This window comes from Hippichthys cyanospilos, chromosome 5, assembly GCF_059441005.1.
Source record: "Hippichthys cyanospilos isolate Australia breed blue-spotted pipefish chromosome 5, RoL_Hcya_1.0, whole genome shotgun sequence".
In the NCBI taxonomy this organism is placed as follows: Eukaryota; Metazoa; Chordata; class Actinopteri; order Syngnathiformes; family Syngnathidae; genus Hippichthys; species Hippichthys cyanospilos.
In genome coordinates this window covers 16,447,122-16,467,279 of record NC_142373.1, presented here as the reverse complement: position 1 = coordinate 16,467,279, position 20,158 = coordinate 16,447,122, and the positions used below count along the sequence as shown (strand labels likewise).

The following is a 20,158-nucleotide window of genomic DNA, read 5'->3' as shown; positions in this document are numbered from 1 at the left end:
GGGCTGATTGGCCTCGAGCGTCTTCCTCACAATTACTATCACTCACAAGATTGGAAACCAAAAGCCTCTTTAGACATAATCGTCTTGATTATATCAAGTGCGTTTGCCCATCGCTGCCGTGGAAGTCTTTGAAGTCGTGTGCAAGCGTTGGCCTGTTGTGTCGCTGCGAGTGCATGATGGGAGATTAGATACTTGGGTGTATTCAAGTAGCGCATACTTAAATACAGCTACAGCTTTATTTTATGATTTATGCTTCTATCTATCTATCTATCTATCTATCTATCTATCTATCTATCTATCTATCTATCTATCTATCTATCTATCTATCTATCTATCTATCTATCTATCTATCTATCTATCTATCTATCTATCTATCTATCCATCCATCCATCCATCCATCCATCCATCCATCCATCCATCCATCCATCCATCCATCTATCTATCTATCTATCTATCTATCTATCTATCTATCTATCTATCTATCTATCTATCTATCTATGTGGTCTCAAACTCATGGCACACGGGCAATCTGTGGCCAATAAGATGATGTTTTGTTGCCCGTTAAGGTTCAAAATTTAATGTTTAATTTTATGTGGTTTTTTTCAGGCTCATGACAGATTTTGGCAAAATGTAATCTTGAAGTGACACCAAGAATAAGGAAAAGATATTTTCTCTGTCAGTCCCATGTTTGAGAACCTGTAATGAAGACTAAGGTTGGCCCTAAAAATAGGTCATTTTAAGAGAAACATGAGCAGGATTGTTTGTTTTTTAGCACAAGGAGGAAGTATCCATCCATCCATCCATCCATCCATCCATCCATCCATCCATCCATCCATCCACCCATCCATCCATCCATCCATCCATCATTAGCCATATCCATTCATCCATCCATCCATCCATCCATCCATCCATCCATCCATCCATCCATCCATCCATCTGATCCACTCATCCTAAAATCCAGCATATTCATTTGTGTCCACAGTGGTGGACATTTTTTTGGGTCATTTTGACTCATTCCTCGTGTGCTCAATAGTAGAGGAAATCCTGGCCCTTCCAGTTATGTTTGTGTGGGATGCAATTAACTTTTCTGTTTCGCTGACACAAAATGGACACAACAGTGGATACAAATGAACATGCTGGATCTCATGAGTAGGAGTTTCATCAACTGTTACCCACCATAGTCCTCATAGGCATCTCCAAGTGCGAGCAGGTTTTCTGCATTTTATTTATAAAGTGGTTAACATGTTATTATATTCTAAAGCCCCACTCAGGTCAGATCATCACGGCCCGTGGAGGGTGTGGCCCACGAGGACCGCACACAGACAGCGAGTTTCCTTCAGCTTGCGCTATAAAACCCCCTGAGCACACATGGCTGTAATAAGGCAACAAATTAAGCTATTATGCTGCTTTTAAGGTACACAGACATCCGTGTTTAAATGGTTTTAAGAGTAGCGAGGGATCTCTCGCTCTTCAAACTTCCACTGTTTGTCTGGGACCACCTGGGAAACTGGCGCAAATGTTCCAGGATGGCCATACTGTTGTTCAGAATAACAGGTAACATTTTATTTTATTGTTTTAAGAAAAGGTTGGTAAATCCCTTGTGATTTGTACTTTCATACACGCAATTGTATTTTAAATGCTGCTTATTCTATCCAGTAATTAACTTGATTGTCATTAGGGTGGATACCATGATAAAACTTAAAAACTTCAACAGTGGAGTATTTTTAATAATCTAGAAAAATATTAAGCTTTATTAGGTTAAAAAAAATATAAAAACATATGAAGAATAATTAAATAATAATTAACTATAATGATAATGATAACAAAATATAAATATAAATATAATGATAACAATTAAATATTAATTAAATCAAATCAATAATTAATAACCCAGCTAGTAAACAAATAACAAGAAAATTTGTATAAGAAGAATAATTAAATATAAATATAATTACACATAAATAATAATTGAAACATTAAATAATATAAAATAAAATAAAAGTGGAATAAATCCAGCTAGTAAACAATATCATTAAACGATTCGGACATTTGTGGGCTTTTTTTTTAACATTTAAAAATAAATTAATGGAGCATATTGTTTGGAAACAACTCTAATTCACGATTTTGTCATTAGTTACAAAAATCCTTTGATGTTGATTAAAATTAAAAAAATTTTGAGTGTGCAAAAAAGTTAATCAAAAGTTAGTCTGGTGTTTTTCAAATAGAGGGGCGGGCCTCCCTAAAATAAGGATTGGCTTTTTTTTAAGCACTTTGATGCACTTGGGGTTGTATTACTGTCCAAAATAGTAAAAGCACAACATCACTATTAATCATAAAACATTAACATTACTAATTATCAAAAAAAAATTTCAAGTTTTTCCTTCATTAAAAAATTCCCCTCATTTTTATCCTTGACAAAATTATCTCGCGAGCCAAATTAAATCCATTTTCCAGCCAGAACTGTCCCGTGGGCCGTATGTTTGGCACCCCTGGATTGGAAAACCTTTAACCTGTTTGAATGCTGTAAAAAAGTTGTTCAAAGTTGGTTTGTATTGCTTTTTTTTTTCTTGTGTCAATGTTAAAATACAGCTTTACGTATACTAATACAATTTTTCTAGATAATAATCTTATTAATGGTCAGCGTGGCAAGTGGAGGGGGTGCAAAATGTTTTCCTGTTGTTGGGGTTGTAAAATATAATTGAGAAGCACTGCATTAGTGCATTCAACCTTAGAGTTATTTATTGACATTATTTAGATGCATATGCGACTACTTCCCATCTTTGTTGCATGAAGTCGGCCATCTTCCTAACATCTAATGACGGGGGGGGGGGGGGGGGGGGGGGGGGGGGGGGGGGGCGCGTTTTTACCTTAAAAGCTCATTACGACAACACTGGAATAAGATGGAATACGCTCGGGGAAGTTCTCCATCTCCTGACAAAAGCAAGAGTGTGTCGTAAACTTCCTAAATAAACATTTCCCCCAACGTGCTCTAATAAATTAGGCGGCATTTTTTCCAATCTTTCCCGACGTGCTTTCTCCGCACCGTAGGCGATGAAACCGTTGCCAGAAGTCGGGAGTCCATCTTGAAGAATTTTAATCAGGGGGGGAATGGTTTTTAATAGTTTTCCATGCGCCATTGGAAAACACATAAAGAGACAGGAGGAGGAGGAAGAGAGGGCTTTCCTGGGATATTGTGGGAAGTTTGTGGGCTCTTCTTGTGGTATGTTGCATGTCATCAGTAGATGGCAGTAGGTCTCACCTGTTGTCCATTGTAGACTTATGAAGGCAACGGTGTGGAACGTGGAAAAAGAGGAAAGGATGCTTTCTTCCTGTTGTATTTTTCAGGGGGAGAAAAAAAAGCTCATATTATTAGAATATAGTTGTAATTTAACGAGTGAATGTCAAAAGCTAATGCCACAACAAATTCACCAGTGCAATATCGAATTTGGTGTAAAGTCACCTTTTACTGCAGTAAAACAAATACAATGCTAATTCTTTTTCACATTTTATGAGGTTTTTTTTTTTACTCAGAAGTAAAAAAAAAAAAAAAAGGACTAAAACCCACAGCCACCCCTCTGAAAACTTGCTGGTTGCATTGAACCCCAGCTGTTTGTTTTTATTTACATTTTTTGATGTATTATTTATTGAACATATCTGCTCATTGCAAAATTTGAGAATAGAAATAATAAATTTAAAGAAATTGTCAGTATATATTGCAGTTCACTGAGATTTATATGTTCAAAAGGAAGAAGTATAAAACTAATCTAGTCCTACTCCTTGCATCCCATTATATATGATGTTAATATAGATATTGTTTCACATCACAAAAACAAAACAAGTCACACTTCTCTAATTAGATGTCAGCAGTAATATGAATAAATTCATAATGTAATTCTTATATACATACAGCTGCATTTATACATGTGCATATTTATCTATCTATCTATTTATCTATCTCTTTTCTTATTTTTCTCATGTGACTTATAAACGTTTATACAAGACCTTGCTCAGTTCAAACAACCTTTTGGAATGTTTTTGAGACTCAAATTTTTAAACTCTTTTTGAACACAGCCATAGATTTACATCTTTTAAGTTCTCGCTCATAACTATTCGTGAGTGAAAGTGTAGGGGCACGACAACGTGTAATAGACGATCTATTCCTGCTCAAATTTTTAACCCTAAAACATAGATAAACCGCAAAAAAAAGTATTAAAAACGTTATATGCATATAAAAAAAAACGGGGTTATTCTTTCCATAAAATAGCGAAAAAGGGAGCCTTCCCGCGAATACGCGGGGGACCGCTCTATCGCCAACTGTCAGCAGTCCACCTGCCACACGCTCCTCGCGCTTGTCAATCACCGCTCGCCCCGCCAATCACTGGACGCTCCTGAGCGCGACCCCGCCCACTGTCCCCCTCTCCTCCCCCTCCCCTCCTCAGCGTGTAAATTGAAGTTTCTCTGTTTAGTTTCCCGGCTCGCAGCCCTGGCGCGTCAGTACTGCGCGCACCGCGGAGGGATTAAAAGCAAAAGCGGCGAGAGGAACACCATCAGCAGTAGCAGCACCATCAGCATGTTCTCCGGGAGGCTGCGTGCGTGCGCGGCCTTGTGCGTGTGGATTACGGCGCTGGCGAGCACGCGGAGCGTCGGCGTGGGCGCGAGGAGGCAGGACGAATCGTTCACGGCGGCTGCGGCCGCGTCCAGCGTGTACCGTGCCCGGTGCGCCTCGCGATGCCTCAGCCTGCACATCACGCGCATCTCCGCTTTCTTCAAGCACTCGCAGGTACTCGCAAAGTTCAAATGGACCGTTCGGCTTGGGTTCAACCTCATTAACTCTTGTTTTGAGGCTAAAGCGTTGATTGCAATCGCAAAAAAAAAAACGACTTCTGTGAATGCATCCAATTAAAATCGATGTTCTTGGATTTTTAGAAACAACTTTGGATGATGCTCGTCACTGGACAGCAAGAGTAAAGAGATGAGGATGATTAAAATGTCTCTATCGATTTTCTATCGCGCTTGTCCTCATTAGTGTGGCAAAAGAGTTGGAACGTATCCCAGTTGAGCGAGTGAGAGGCGGGGTACGCTCGCGACTGGTGGCCATTCCATTAAAGGGCACATTTTTCCTTATTATTTTTTTTCTAACTTTTCCACACAACACACAATTAATCAATGAACCCATTCAATTCCAGGGACGTATTTTTATGTGTTTTTAAGAGTCCGGACATTGAATCCCAGACACTTAAGTATATGAAGGACATTAATTTCCAGATACTTAAGTATTAAATCGATACTTAAGTATCTGGGATTGAATTTCCAGACTCTTAAAAAACATGAAAAAACGTCCCTGGCATTGAATGAGTTACAGTATCATTGCCACAGTATCAACATTAAGACGTAATACATTGTCTGTATTTTTGTTGGATTTTGGATACAAAGATAACACACCCACAAATACAAACGAACAAGGAAACCCAAACACAGAGAATAAAGCTGTCATATCAAACTATTGAGTAAACATTTGTTTAATATTTTATGACACACCCTTTCAGATACACACTTTTTATTGCATGGCGATGTCATGCTGAAGTAGAATTTTATTACTACACATCAGTTTTTTTGACAGGTTTTTCACATCAAAAGGAAAGCTTTGAAAGAAGACAGCAAGGAGCTGAAATTTCACCCAGTGGTGACAACATGTCAAAGTTAACATGGCACGACCTCTTAATTATCACACTACAGGAGAGTGCTAAAATAGTGCCAGAATGATATGGAAGAAAATGACCCAAAAATGATCAAAATACCGCATGAGGGTTAAGTCACAAAATCAGGTACTATTAAAACTGCTGGGTCAAAAATATCGTAGTTTTTGGTCAAAAATTTGATTGATCCGCTACTTGGGTAAATCCGAGCCAACTTTCTCGTTTGTTTTGTGGAAAATAACCAAAAAAACAGTGGGTTGTTTGATATAAAACAACCCAAAGTTCTTGCAAGTAGTGGGTCGGTCCAGAAGAAAAGACAAAATAACCCAATTTGGTTCAGAAAGGAAGTGAATGCTTGTTGGGGTAAATTGGACAACTTTGTCAAATTGGCCTAAGTATTGGCCACTGTCTTTTTTTTTTTTTTTACTTTGACATTTTATCAGCATCTAGGTGAAATTTCAGCTTCCTAGTGTCTTATTTCAATGCTTTCCCTTTGAAGGGAAATGCCTTTGGTGTAAATATAAAAAAATTGGATACATTTTGACCATTTTGGGCCAATTTGTTCGACATCATTCTCACAATATTTTACAGCCAAGTGATGACACAAACCTGCTAGTGTGATAACTAAGTAGTCATGCCATGTTGAACTTTGATATATTGTCACCATAAGGGTGAAATTTCAGCTCCCTAGTGCCTTCTTTCAATGCTTCCTTTGAAGTGAAATGCCTTTGATGTAAAGATCAAAAGACTTGATCAATTTTGATAATTTTTGTATCATTTGGTGGACGTGCCATGTTGAACTTTGACATATTGTCACTGGCTGAAATTTCAGCTCCCTCGTGTCTTCTTTCAATGCTTTTCTTTGAAGTGAAATGCCTCTGATGTAAAGATCAAAAGATTTGATACATTTTGATCATTTTTGTCTCATTTGGTGGACGTGCCTTGTAGAACTTTGACATGTTGTCACTGGCTGAAATTTCAGCTCCCTTGTATCTTCTTTCAATGTTTTTCCTCTGGCGTGAAATGTAAAGATCAAAGGATGGGACAAATTACTGCAGAAGGGTTAAAGCAATGGAAAGAAACTGCCGCTTTACAGCCAAAATCAAATGGATGCTTGCCTTGTTTTATTTGCAAAACTTGACTTCAGTCAGCTCCTCCCAAAATGATGTGCCCCCCCCCCCCCTCCCCTTTTTTCCCCTCATCTTGTATATTCATAGGGGGATGCTGTCACTAGTATGCGGCTCCCGCAGAGGGACGCCGGTGTAAAGTAGCTGCATTCTGCGCATGAGTCAGTGTGTGGTGTCACAAGTTGTTTTTCACACTCGGGCGGACTCACTGTTCTCTCTCGGGGCGGCGGAGAAAAGAAGCGGCCGCTGATCCTTCAGCTGTCTGCCGAGCCGGGCCGGCCTTTTCTTTCTACCCGCCGCATTTGCATTTGCAAGCCCCCCCCACCCCCGGCCATTGTCGGGAAAGCGTCGCCGGACCCGGGCACATTTGTAACCGGGCCTAATTAATCAAGAGGTCAAGGCTTTTGTCTCGGTGTCACTTTGAACGCGCTAATTGGACAAGTGGCAGTGGTTCTAAATGCGGGATAATATACACGTTGAGTGAAGGAGTCACTTGAGAAATAAGAAGAGGGAGAGAGAGAGAAAAAAAAACAAGTGGCGAGGCACATCCAGAGGACACTGTTTCTTATTAAAGAGCAACTTGGCGAGAAATGTCGAGAATTTGTTCGTGGGGTTGTCCAAGTTATTTTTTTAATGGCTGCCTTGGGTTTGCAAAGTTACGACATTAAATCAGCCACCAGCTGGCTCGACGTTCCGAAGCCTGATGGAGCATCTTCCCCCTTGTGCGCTGCAAATATTCGACAGTAGAACGTCTCGGGTCGAGCGCCAGTCATTCCGGGACGCATGTCCATTTCCGATTGGATAATAATTGAAAAGATTTGCTCCCAGGACAACGAGTCCCCGCCCTAAATGATTTGCGGCTGACCCGATTAATGATGCTTGGGAATTTTTCTTTTTCTTCAGCTCAACTGATTTTACAACAAGCAACAGTTTGACACAAAAAAGACACTTTTGGTTTGTCCTTGTCTCACCTTGCTAACCTAATTCAACAAAAAAGCCCATGTTAACCAAAATAACATAATGTCACAGTGCTATAAACCTTTAACCAGCTGATAACAGGACACAAACAGTGGAGCAACACATGTAGACAGACAATACAACAGTACTCACGGGAATATATTTTGTTTACACTGCAAAAAAAGCTTAATATTACAGCATTCTACATTTTGAGACTTTCTTGAAAATATTGGGGCCCACCCTCATTAATGAGCCTTGCCAAATTGTTTTTCTCCAGCATATCATAGTAACAACAGTGTATGTTGTGCTGCGAATTTTCCATCCTTTTTGGAATGAACGTGTCCAAAAAAACTAAACAACAAAGAAAGTCCACTCAAAAGCCAAACGCTTGTGAACATTGGACTTGAGTGCAATTTAGGATAAGCAAAGCACTATGAACGCCTCTAAAAATAGAAGCCCATTGTTGATAATATGCAATACTCCTTTCATGTGGAAATGGTGTGTGTGTGTGTGTGTGTGTGTGTGCGTGTGTTAGGTGTTGTTCTGGGTCTGGTCAGCTGCAAAAACACATGGCACTTGCCCCCCTTCGCCCTCTACTCTCCCCCAATAAATGCCGACAAATGTAGCTGTCTTTCTTGCAGGGAGGTCACCTTCCTGCTAAACGCTAGCGCCCGATTGGCGCTAAAAGCGCTAAGCTGCCGTGTAGCGTGGCTGCAAGAGTCGTCGGAAACGGCAGGTGGATCTTTTTCCCAACGCCGCGGGATCTCGTTACGCTAAAGGGCGCGCAAGCAGTTCAGACCGCCACTTATGACTAAGCTCTTAATTTCAGGGTCACTCGATATGCGACAGGAGCGTCTTACACTTAAGGAAGCGAGAAGGTCCGCTTTGTCTTAAAGGGCAAGTCACGTCCAAAAAATGTCTTCACGATAATATAACCTATGGAGGCCCAGTGGTTTAAATAAGGTATTATGATTAATATTGTCTGTGAGGAATATGAAATACGCCGCAAAATGCATCCATTTTATTCCCTTTCAGGGGGCGGCCATTTTGCAAATTGCTGTCAACTGAAGACGACATCACCCTTGCGCAAAGTGCAACTTTGCTGTCATTTTTAGTCGACAGCAAGTGACAAATATGAAAACAAATGAGTGGATTTTGTGCGTTAATTCATATTTTAGGTATTCAACATTATCAGAATGCCATGTTTGAACTAGTTGGGGTTGCATGGAACAGTGCTTCTCAAATGGGGGTACTAGTACCCGTGGGAGTACTTGAAGGAAGTTCAGTGGGTACTCGAGATTATAAATTAAACAACCATACGTGCAAAAATCCTTTAAAAGTCATGATTGAATTAATTTTTTTCGGAAAACATAAGTTCATAAAACACATTTTATGTTCCGTAGGTTGTTCGATTTCACGATTTTAAAAAGCCAGATTCTCCCTCATAATAGAATGGCTAGACCCAACTTGTTAGGTGCCACCCCTCGTTACCTGTCAAGTTAATTATTTATTTTTGTGAACACATCTCTACTATGATCCCGAAAGAGGACACTTTAAATTGAAAATTCTTTTGTAGACAACAAATTATTTAGAATTATTTGTTTTTGAGAACAGGTCTGACTAACTGACACTTTATGTTGATTATTTTTAGCGGGCAAATATTTAGTGATAATTGATGATATATTTTATTTATTTTTGTGAAAAGACCTCTACTACTGCAATCCCAGAACGAGACGCTTTATATATATATGTATATATATATATATATATATATATATATATATATATATATATATATATACTGTATATGTATAATATAATATACTGCATTTCTTTTTGACAACAGATTTTTTTCTATGATCTAAAGAGGAGACTTTAGTTGAAAAAGATAGTTGGAATAAGGGATAGAAATATTTGGGTTTCAGGGGTGCTTTCCCATTTCTAAATCTGTCAGTTTTTGAAAACATGTTCTGCACTACTGTCTCCCCTTTACATAACGGTTGGACTAATTTATTTAATAACCACACCCATGACTTGGCAGCGAGGCTCCTAGATCTGGGAAAAAAAGCAAAGAAACACTATCATGTTGAAGCCAAAAAGAAAAAAAAGCACATCTTATATTCATAGAGTGCCTTTCAAGCTAAGATGCTAATGTTAGCGGAGATTAGCGTAGTAATGAAACGGCTCCACTCACAAGTGATAAAGCAATCAAATTTGGATGGGCGCTTGCTTAATGATGAGAGTGTACAGGATATAGTTAAATTAGACTTCTAGTCTCGAGGGATTTTCAGAGTCTCTAGAAAGTCATTAAATGTGTTGGCCATCGCTTTCTAAAAATAGTAGCTGCTATCTCCACCCCAGTCCTCATCATAATGAAAGCCAGTATTTGAAAATAATGGAACCACTCCCCGAAAATGGTCTGGTCTGTCTTTATAGTCTGAGACGTGATTAACTGGTCTCTTCCGCCACCTACTGTCTTGAGGTGAAATGACAACAAGGAATTTCTGTTTGTTGACATAGTTTTGACAGCTGCTCAACGGAATGTTGCAAAGATCGCAGGAAAATCAGTTTCATAAATCCTATTAAAATGCATCTCAAAAATTGTCATTACAAAATGGTCCAAAATTTAGACAATGATCATTTTTGTACTCGCACGTCCTACTGCAATCACATAGAAATGTCAGAATCACAGCATTTTTACATTTTACATGTTTTAACCATCTGCTGAAAATTTCAGCTCCTAGTGTTTTTTATCCCCATTGAATCTTTTATGATATATAAACAAGAGTGTTAGGGAGAGAAAACCGGAAAACATGCAGGATTCCGGCCTTCAAGCACTGGAGTTCGCCACTTATGATTGCAGAAGAAAATGACCCAAAAATTCTCAAAATGTTGCCCTTACATCAAATACATTTGGCATCAAAGGGCAAACATTGAAAGAAGACACTAGGGAGCTGAAATTTCAACCAGATGTTGATTAAGTCCAACGTGGCACGATCACTTCATTATCACACTACGAGGAGCGAGCCATCCTTCTGGCTAAAATTGATACATTGATACATCAAAGGTAAAAGAATTAACATAAAATACCAGGGAGCTGAAATTTCACCCACTGTCAATAAAGTGACATCCTTTGGCTAAAATACTGAGAGAATGATGTGGATGAGATACTTCATAAATCGTTAAAAAAAAAAAAATCAATCCGTCTCCTTTAATGTCACATTTAATCTATAGAACGTGTCCCTCGTTCTGCTTTAGCTGAATGAGATATTTCACATGTAATTTAAAGATCTGTTTTTCATTTTCTGAATCATCTTCACTGGACTGACACTTGGAGGATTTAGCACTTGCAGATGTCAGTGAGGAACCCATCTTTTTTTATTTCTCCTGTGGTTAACTGAACCTTTGTTTGAAATGTCAGAACGAAGTCTCGAGTACGCGCCGCGCGCGGCTTCGCCAGCGTTTGTAGACGAGCTAGTGATGTCATAGCGGTCGCGAGAAGCAGATTTATTGACATGTCTCTCCGCATTTGGGGAGTTTGTCAACCCAAGTATAATTGACAGCGGGGCTACACCCATGCATTCTGTAAATATTAGCCAAAATGTTTGAGAGCAAGCTGGGAGGCATGCGCTAAGTGGGTTTTCTGAACACATCAGTCTTGTAGTGGATTATTTATGTGGAGAGTCAAAATGAATAAAAGAAACAAAAAAAAAAACAAGGAGTGTCCAGTGAAGTCCTTGTTAGAGCTATAAAAATCTGACACATTCAATTGAATGTTTTATTTGTATGAGTGAACCAAATACAAACGGAAAGAACGATTAGCCCTTGTTTGCGTCTTCATTTAAAATCAGACCTCCACCGGGGCTCGTTTCGCACGTGGAGGTCTTCATGGCTGAAGACGGCGAATGAATGGTGGTCTATGCCCCCCCCCCCCCCAACCCCCATCCTTCCCCCTATAAGTGCTTTTAAAGTGCACCACTTGCGCCTGTAAATGTGACTCACACTTAAATGCTCGAGTGGACACTTCATTCTTACTGGAAACAACTTCAACTCTAGTTAGAATTTATTGTCTCAATGTCTTTCTAGGTTTGCGCAATCAACCTTCATGGAAATGGTGAAAGGATTTGGATAACATTTACTACTTCCAACCAGTTGTCAAACTGAAGTCCTTGAAGGCCGGTATTCTGAATGTTTTCCAGGTGTCTCAAATGATTTGATCATCAGCAAGCTAAGTGGGAGCTTGAAAAGTGTGTTTGACAGAGTAATATCAAAAACATGCAGGATACCGGCCCTTGAGGACTGGAGTTTGACACCTATAATGCACTTTGTTGGACCACAGGATGAAAATCAGATTAAGGTTTGATCCATCTTCATGGACATGGAGGTGAAGGGATTTGGATAACAGTTATAATTTACAAACAGTTGTCAAACTTCAGTCCTCGAGGGCCGGTATCCTGAATATTTTTTCAGGTGTCTCTCAAATGATTCGCTCATCCACAAGCTAAGCAGTAGCTTGAAAATCATCAGAATCACTTGAATCAAGTGTGTTTGAGAGAGTAACATCAAAAACATACAGAATACCGGCCTTCAAGGACTGGGGCGTGACATCTATGACACTGTTTCTGACCGCGGTATGAACTGATGATAGTTTGATCCACCTTCATGGAAATGGAGATGAATGGATTTGGATAACGTTCACAATTTACACACATTCTTCAAACTGCAGTCCTCAAGGGCCGGTGTCCTGAATGTCTTGAATCAAGTGTGTTTGAGAGAGTAACATTAAAACCATGCAGGTTACCGGCCCTTGAGGACTGTAGTTTGACACCTATAATGCACTGTGTTGGACCACAGGATGAACTGATTAAGGTTTGATTATGTTCTGCAGTGTGAAACTGGGGTATGTTTTTTTTTTTTTTTTAATCTCGATAAACTGCCAACAGATTTCAGTGGATGTTTGCTCGGACCCAAGGACAAATTTAAAAACGTTTTGATCATATCCTGGAGCTGCACTGTGAATCATTATCTTTAACATGAGTGTTTTTGCTTTTTTGTTTGATTCAAGGAACGAATTAACTTTCGACAGTGTTCTGTAGACACCGTGAGGATTTCTTTTTTTTTAGAGGACAAATTTTGCTCAAAAGGTTAGGAATGTAGTTCTTTGGGTCATTTTTTCCACATCATTCTGTCAGTATTTTTGTGTCACCACCTGGGTGAAATTTCAGCCCCTTAGTGTCTTCTTTCAATGCTTTCCCTTTGATGTCTGTGACGTAAATGTCAAAGGATTAGACAAATTTTGACCATTTTTGGGTCGTTTTCTTCCACATGTCGCAATATTTTAGCCAAGGGATGGCTACGCTCCTGGTAGTATGATAATAAGTGGTAGTAACATTTTGTCACCATCTGGGAGAAATTTCAGCTCCCTAGTGTCTTCTTTCAATGCTTTCACTATGATATGAAATGTCTTTTGTTCATTTTTGAATCATTTTCTTCCACATTATTATCGCAGGGTAGTGTGATAGCTAAGTGGTCATTGTCACTATCTGGGTGAAATTTCATCTCCTTTCAATGCTTTCCCTTTGATGTGAAATCAAAGGATTGGACACATTTTGACCATTTTTGGGTTATTTTCGACCACATCATTCTGGCAGTATTTTAGATAGGGAGGGTGATAACTAAGTGGTCGTGACATCTTGTCAACTACCATCTGGGTGAAATTTCAGCTCCCTAATTTCTTTGACATGAAGATCAATGAATTGGAAAAATAACACCACACAAGGGTTAAAGGAAATTTGGGCTCAAGCTTTTTTGGAAAAATTGAAAGATGGAAAACTTCAGTTTAAGCAATGTGGATATGGATTACTCAGACAGCGTGAATGGATTTGAATCAAATTTGGTTTGACTCCAGATTAATTGAATTCTGATTGAGTTCTAGACTAAGACTGTAAATCTAGGTAATGTTATTTAAGGTGGATGCTTTTGGAAAAGATTGTGTGTGGCTTTTAATGAGTTTTCTTGTTGAACTGATGAACTTTCGATTGTATTCCACATCTGTAGTAAAGATCAGGATCATAAGAAATGAATGATTAAAAAAAAAAAAAAAAAAGCTGTCCAAGGCTTGCAAATGAAAACGAATATGCCACTTTTGAGACCCAAGGATGTGGATCTTTTTATCATTTAATGAATAAAATATCAGCCACTTTGTATGAATAAGAATAAGTGATATCAGAATATATACTTTTTATTTTATTTCATGGGCTTTATCAGATTTTGCGAATGTATTTGAAATGTGATACGTAGCCTTGGTTAGAGCCAAGGACCCAAGAATGAATTGATTACTTTTGATGATATTCTAAGGATCTGGACCTTTTTCATCTGATTTCAATTAAATGTGGTCTGTAGCTTCGGTAAGACCAAAGAACCAATTGATCTACACAAGACAGAAAGACGTTTTCTTTTTTTTTTTTTAAATAATACCGGAAGACGTCTCTACTTCCATGTAATAGGTAGCCGGATCTCCAAGTACTTCAAAGCTCCTCAAAACCTCAATGTTTAGGGCCTTTATTTAAGTGCAACATATGCCCCCTTAAGTGTGTTATTTTGTTGTTGCCCGAGGACCCTCGTGACGAAGACAAAAGACACACTGGACACCGCTCTTTCATGTCCTTTTCTTTTTTACTTCCCGCAAAGAATCTGAAGTTTAACACCTCCAAACATAAATCCTATTCAAATAACCGCCTTGCTATGTAAACTGAGAGTCATTCAATCCAAAGCAAGAGCCCGCAGGGAACAAAAACCCAACTGTTTCTCAAAAGGTAAAACCTGGAAGATAAAAGACGTTTTGTCCGTGTTCTTCAGTTGTCTAGACAATACGACACGCCCCCGGCCACCTGCTCCGACTTCTCGGCCGACAAGCGCTGCCGTGTTACCCTATGATAAATGTCCCGTTTACACGAGCGCTCCAAACAAAGCCGGCTGGGCCTCCTTCTCCTTGACCCCCCAAATCACAGCGGAGGATATCTGGAAAACATTCATCGGTCGGGGTCCTTGACAGTCGTCACGGCTGCGTAGTGTTCATACTGCGGAGGAATGTCATGGTGAGTCAGGGCGACGAAGTCCTGACCTATAATTATTCCCCGTAGCTCCCTGACACGGCGGGGTCGGGCCCTGGACAGCTGGGGCGACATCCTGTTGAGCTTTTCTGCTTCGGGGATGCTGTCACGGAACCAAATGAGACCCTTCGTGGACCCGTCGAGGTTTTATTGATGGATGAGGGAAAGCCGTCGGGAAAAAAAAAAAAAAACGGGAATAATGATTCTAGAAGTGGCGTGGAGTCACGACAGTCTTAATAAATTACCGGCGGAGGCGTTTGCCTCCAGTCCGCACGTCAAGGTCTTATTTACAGGTTGCCGCCAAAAGCAGATTGAGCCGGGTTGTATTGATCATTCCTCATAAGTTAGCGAGCGCCGCGGCGATTTAATCATCCTGTACCAAACGGAATGATGCACTGGCGAGGGATAATTCACTTTTTAATCAACGCTTGGCCAAACAGAATGTTCTCTTACGTACGACGGGGTCGGGAAGCAGCTGATGCATGCCCCGCCAAGCTGCTTCTCATTTTTACCCCGCGAAAGGAAGATTCCTCATTTCCTCGCCGCGTTCACTCATGCCTTTTTCATTCTTATCTGCACCTTTTTTTTTTTTTTTTTGTGAAAGGGATTCTCTGGAGACGTGATTGTACAATCACAAATTCCTTTGAAGCTATTTGACCAGTACCCTTGACTCTAAAAGCTCGGCACTTACTGGCACTGGATGTCAAATTAAAACCCTTTAATGATAAGTTCCCTCCAAAGGTCTCATGGGATTTTTCTTTTTCTTCTGGATTACATTGTGGGAAACGGCTTTGAACTTGACATTGAACTTGAGCAGACTTTTTTGCCTGCAGACCCCCTCAAGTCTGGCTGAATCCCACAGCCTCGGAGCGTCCACTGGCCAACCTCCGATCCAGGCTATTAACTGGAATGAAAGTCCTTTATGACTTCAATCTCAAATTTTTCATCACGTTTTTATGGCCTCTTCCCGTGCTGTATCAAATACGACGGAGATAAGGCGAATTTGATTTAACAATAGATCAAACGACCTTGCGTTATTATCACCTGACTCGCTCGGATTTTGCGATCAAACCGTCGCATGAGAACAAAGCCCGTTTTTCTCTAATTAGTAGCTGTCAGTTTAATAAATCTGCGAGTGCATATTCATCTTGAAGCAAACACGTTCCTGATGCCTATAGATGCCTATAATTAGATGCCTTCTTTTCACCTCTGAAAAAAATCGTACTTTATCGTACTTTCGGGTGTCCATGGGTGATGTAAACTTTGCCATCAAATAAATTCCATTCGCAAGAATTTTCGGAACCCGGAATTTTGGTGCCCTTTTGAACCTCGAACTGTTTTGACAATTTGTAGTCATTTTTAGCCTGGAGTTTTTTAAACTTTTCGTTTGATGTGTCTAGATCATAGGTATGGAACTCCAGTCCTCGAGGGCCGGCATCCTGCATGTTTTCCAGTTTTCTTTCCCCAACACACCTGATTCAAATGATTAGCTCATTAGCAAGCTCTGCAAGAGCTTTAAAATGATCCCAGTCATTTGAATCAGGCGTTTTTGAGGGAAAAGGTTTCAAAACATGTAGGATACCGGCCCTCGAGGACTGGAGTTCGACACCTGTGGTCTAGATCAACGGCTCAAATCGGGTCAAGATTGGCACAAGGGGGTTAATCGTATCGAGATATTTGACTGAATTCTGTTGTCAATGGCAATCAAGATGACCGCAAACATCGTACGTAAGGACCAGCGTAAAGTGACGACCCCGTGGAATTGCCTCCGTTCGTCGACGATATCAACGCCGTTATTACGTCGAGATGCTGAGTGTTTTTCCCAAACTGTACTGCAGATCTAGTTCTTCTTTAAACATATTCAAAAAACAAAACGTCAGGTTAATTGACTACTTTAAAAGGCAGTGATAGGTTTTGTACAGATATATCCACAGATATATCAGTGAGTAGCTGTGAAGGAATTCATATTCACTATTTTGCTGTTTAGCATTTGCGCTTGTCTCAGTCTTCTTTGTAGATTTCTCCGACAGTAGTTAACTTGCAATGATGTTAACAAACAACGATGTCTTTGAACGAATAATCTATATTGTTCACTCCAGGGACAGTTTGTGTAACGATTGTTAATAATTCAATGATTGGCTGCATAATGTATGCGCTTATCTTTACATTTTCTCCTCCAATATATACATACTGTGCATTTTTTTATATACAGTATTGAATGAGTATTAGCTTTTTGGAGAGAATTTGGGGGTTCAACTATTATTACAGTTTTCCAACGCACTGGGCATGTGTTGTACAAACATTTTGGCTCTTTCTGGGCTTTTCAATTTGACACAATGAATGTTGAATGTTTTTAGACTTTCCCTTACAACTGATGTTGTGGAATTGGTTTTTAGGATTTAGGCAAGATCAGTAAAATACAGAAAAACATTTTTTTTTTAAGTTTATTTAAGTTCAAGATTCAAAAACACAGACAATAAGAGTTTTGCGGAGTTTTGTAATAATCTTGCCTAAATTCTAAAATATTCCTCAACATTGACGTGTGACCAGTCAAGGGTGAACGTTGCTCCTTACTTTAACCCTGGAGAACCCATGGGGTCAGTTTCTCCTGGTATTTTGTTAGAAGAAAAGGATTCCACTGTGAAATATTCCTTTCAGCCAAGAAAAACTTTGGAACCGCATTTGTAGTGGTATCTCTAGGCATATTCTATTCAACAGAAGATAGTTCATGCAACAAAAGAAGCTATATCATTGGTTATATAAATTGTGTCACTAGTGACAATTTGCCACCCTATAAAACAAGGAATTACAATTGAGAAGAATTCTTGCAATTAATTTGCTCTTGATTTGAAAAGAAAACACGTATCTTCCCTTACAAAGCGATCGATTTGATTTGCTGATACCTGCAGAAACTGTTAAAATACTTGACGTGTTTTGAGCTGTCAAAATCTTTTGGAGGGAAATGATCATGCTCAGTTTTGAGTGTGCCATTAATTTAACAATGTGCTTATTATTGGTATTGTGGAACTGCATTGTTATGGTTGGGTTTTGTGGTTTGCAAATATAATTTTAGAAACAAAAAAATAGCTTGCGGCAGCTGCACGCAAAGCCTTGTGTTTACCCCGTGCGTCTCCTTTGTGTGGCTTGGCTTTCATGCTATCAAGTATTTATTTTTTTTCTCATATGAAAGCTGCGAGTTTGCTGGGACCCACGGCCGTGAGATAAGAACGGTACTCGGCACAAACATGCATTCAAGTGTCGACAAGCGTGACCTAAAACCCTTGCTGCTCTCAATCTGCTTTGCACTAATATCGATTCAATGTATGCATCTGCAAATCCTCTTACGACGCCTGTTTGCCATCCGGCAAAGCCAAAAACATGTTTTTTTTTCCCCCGTTATTATTCTCCTCTTTCATGCCCGCCATAAGCTGACCACTTCAACTGAAGCCTCTTTTGCACTTGCCATGGAAACGCAATTAACTCGTTCAATCCCAAAGAGGTGTTTTTTTGTTTTTTTCTTCCTTACACAGAATCCCAGGTACTTATTTAAAAAAAATCAAGTGTTTGGCTAAAGAAGGGTCGAAAAATGTCTAGTACAAAGTAGGTAATAATGTAATCAAAAACTTAGGCAATTTCATATCTAATCGATTTTTAGTGGATTATAATTGAGTGCTAAAGTAATCAATCACTTTTGATACTCTAGGTACTAAAGTGATCAATACTTTATGTCGGGAAAATCAGGACTAAAGCAAGTAAAGGAGTAAAGCATATTTTCGTACTTTATTTTCTAAAGTGATCAATTACTTTCGTATGTAACCATCTGAAGTAATTGATGGGTAATTCATTTAGTAACAGGCATTTTTAGTCAAACATTTGAGGAAAAAAATGGCAAAAAAAATTCTTAATTTCAGACAGTAAGCTGCAACTATGTCCTATTGAATTGTGCTCTGCGTTTTTTTTTTTTACTGACCGCCTGGGGGCCACCATGCAGCTTATCCATGGGAAAAAAAGGGAAAAATTATATATATATATATATATATATATATATATATATATATATATATATATATATATATATATATATATATATATATATATATATATATATATATATATATTTATTTTTATTTTTTGCTCAATTTTTGCAGCCGCGTCTTATAATCCAGCGCGATTTATAGTTCAAAATTTACGGTATCCAAACAAATACCAGGGATCGAATGGCTGGTCGGTAAGCAATCGTAAAACTACGTCTTTGGGATTGAATGGGTTAAGCTTGCCAAGAGTATCGCTCTTCACAGTGATAGAAGTCAGGAAATGATCCGTCGCTCTCTCTGCATATTTAGCCCACACAGCACAAGAGCGGGAGCAAATGTTAGACCCCCGCAGTTGCGAGCGCAAGGTGGCACTTCCAGCGCAATTAGGGTATCTGCGGCCCTCGCAGGCGCGCTGACATCACTTCCCGCTTGGGTGACCTCGGGGACGGCTGCCGAGAGATCAAACGGCTCGTAAGAGGAGCTGGGGTCGCCGCGTTGGGCTGAAAGTGACCAGAGGCTGGCCCTGCGGGGAACTGGAGCGCTGACCCCACTTTTCTGCTTGAGTTACACAAACTTAAAGCCTCTCTTGTGTGTGCGCCGCATGGGAATCGATCACAAAAGGATATGGCTTCAAGCGGGGCATGGCTTTAATTAAATGTCTTAAGTCTTTTTTCATCTGAAAAACAATCTGGCAAATCAATACAAGTCTTACCCTTTTGAAGAATATAGTCGTACTTTTCTTCATTTCAATTCTTTTACAAATGAAAGGTGATTTATTCAAGGTGCTATTCAAATTGAGTTTGATTCTGTGACAATTCAACACAAACTAAAAATACAATTGACAGCAGCGTAGTACATTTGTAATAAATGAAGTTGCATAAGTAAATGTGACATTAGTCATTTTTTTGCAAAAGATGAAGAGAATATACCTAACATTGTCTATCTTCCTATTTTGCAGGAGCGTTTGTATTCAAATGTGCAATTTTTCACCGTTTTGGGTCATTTTTTTCCACATTATTCTCACAGTATTTCAGCCGAGGGATGGCACACTCCTGATAGTGTGATAATTAAGTGGTCGTGCCATGTTGAACTTTGACATGTTGCCACCATCTGGGTGAAATTTCAGGTCCCTTGAATGAGAAATGACTTTGATATAAAATATTTGGACCAAATACTGCACAAAGGTTAAAGAGGAAGGCAACCAAATCATTTTTATTAATATGTTCTATACA

General features: G+C 39.4%; 1 protein-coding gene and 1 long non-coding RNA gene across 3 annotated transcripts in view; one reads left to right on the top strand and one right to left on the bottom strand.

Moving 5' to 3' along the window:
• Positions 1-20,158, top strand: part of LOC148423778 (anosmin-1) — an 83,284-nt gene that overhangs the window by 4,062 nt on the left and 59,064 nt on the right. The window contains exon 2 of one of the 2 annotated variants that reach the window (XM_088415744.1): positions 4,467-4,780. The exons of the other annotated variant lie outside the window; for it this stretch is intronic. Coding sequence (XP_088271870.1) covers positions 4,571-4,780 — 210 coding nt within the window. The 5' untranslated portion in view covers positions 4,467-4,570. The remainder of the gene's footprint in view (positions 1-4,466; positions 4,781-20,158) is intronic. 2 annotated transcript variants of the gene reach the window in all.
• Positions 3,288-20,158, bottom strand: part of LOC148423779 (uncharacterized) — a 68,025-nt gene continuing 51,154 nt past the window's right edge. The window contains exon 5 of the long non-coding RNA XR_015865729.1: positions 3,288-3,329. This is a non-coding gene — a long non-coding RNA (uncharacterized LOC148423779). The remainder of the gene's footprint in view (positions 3,330-20,158) is intronic.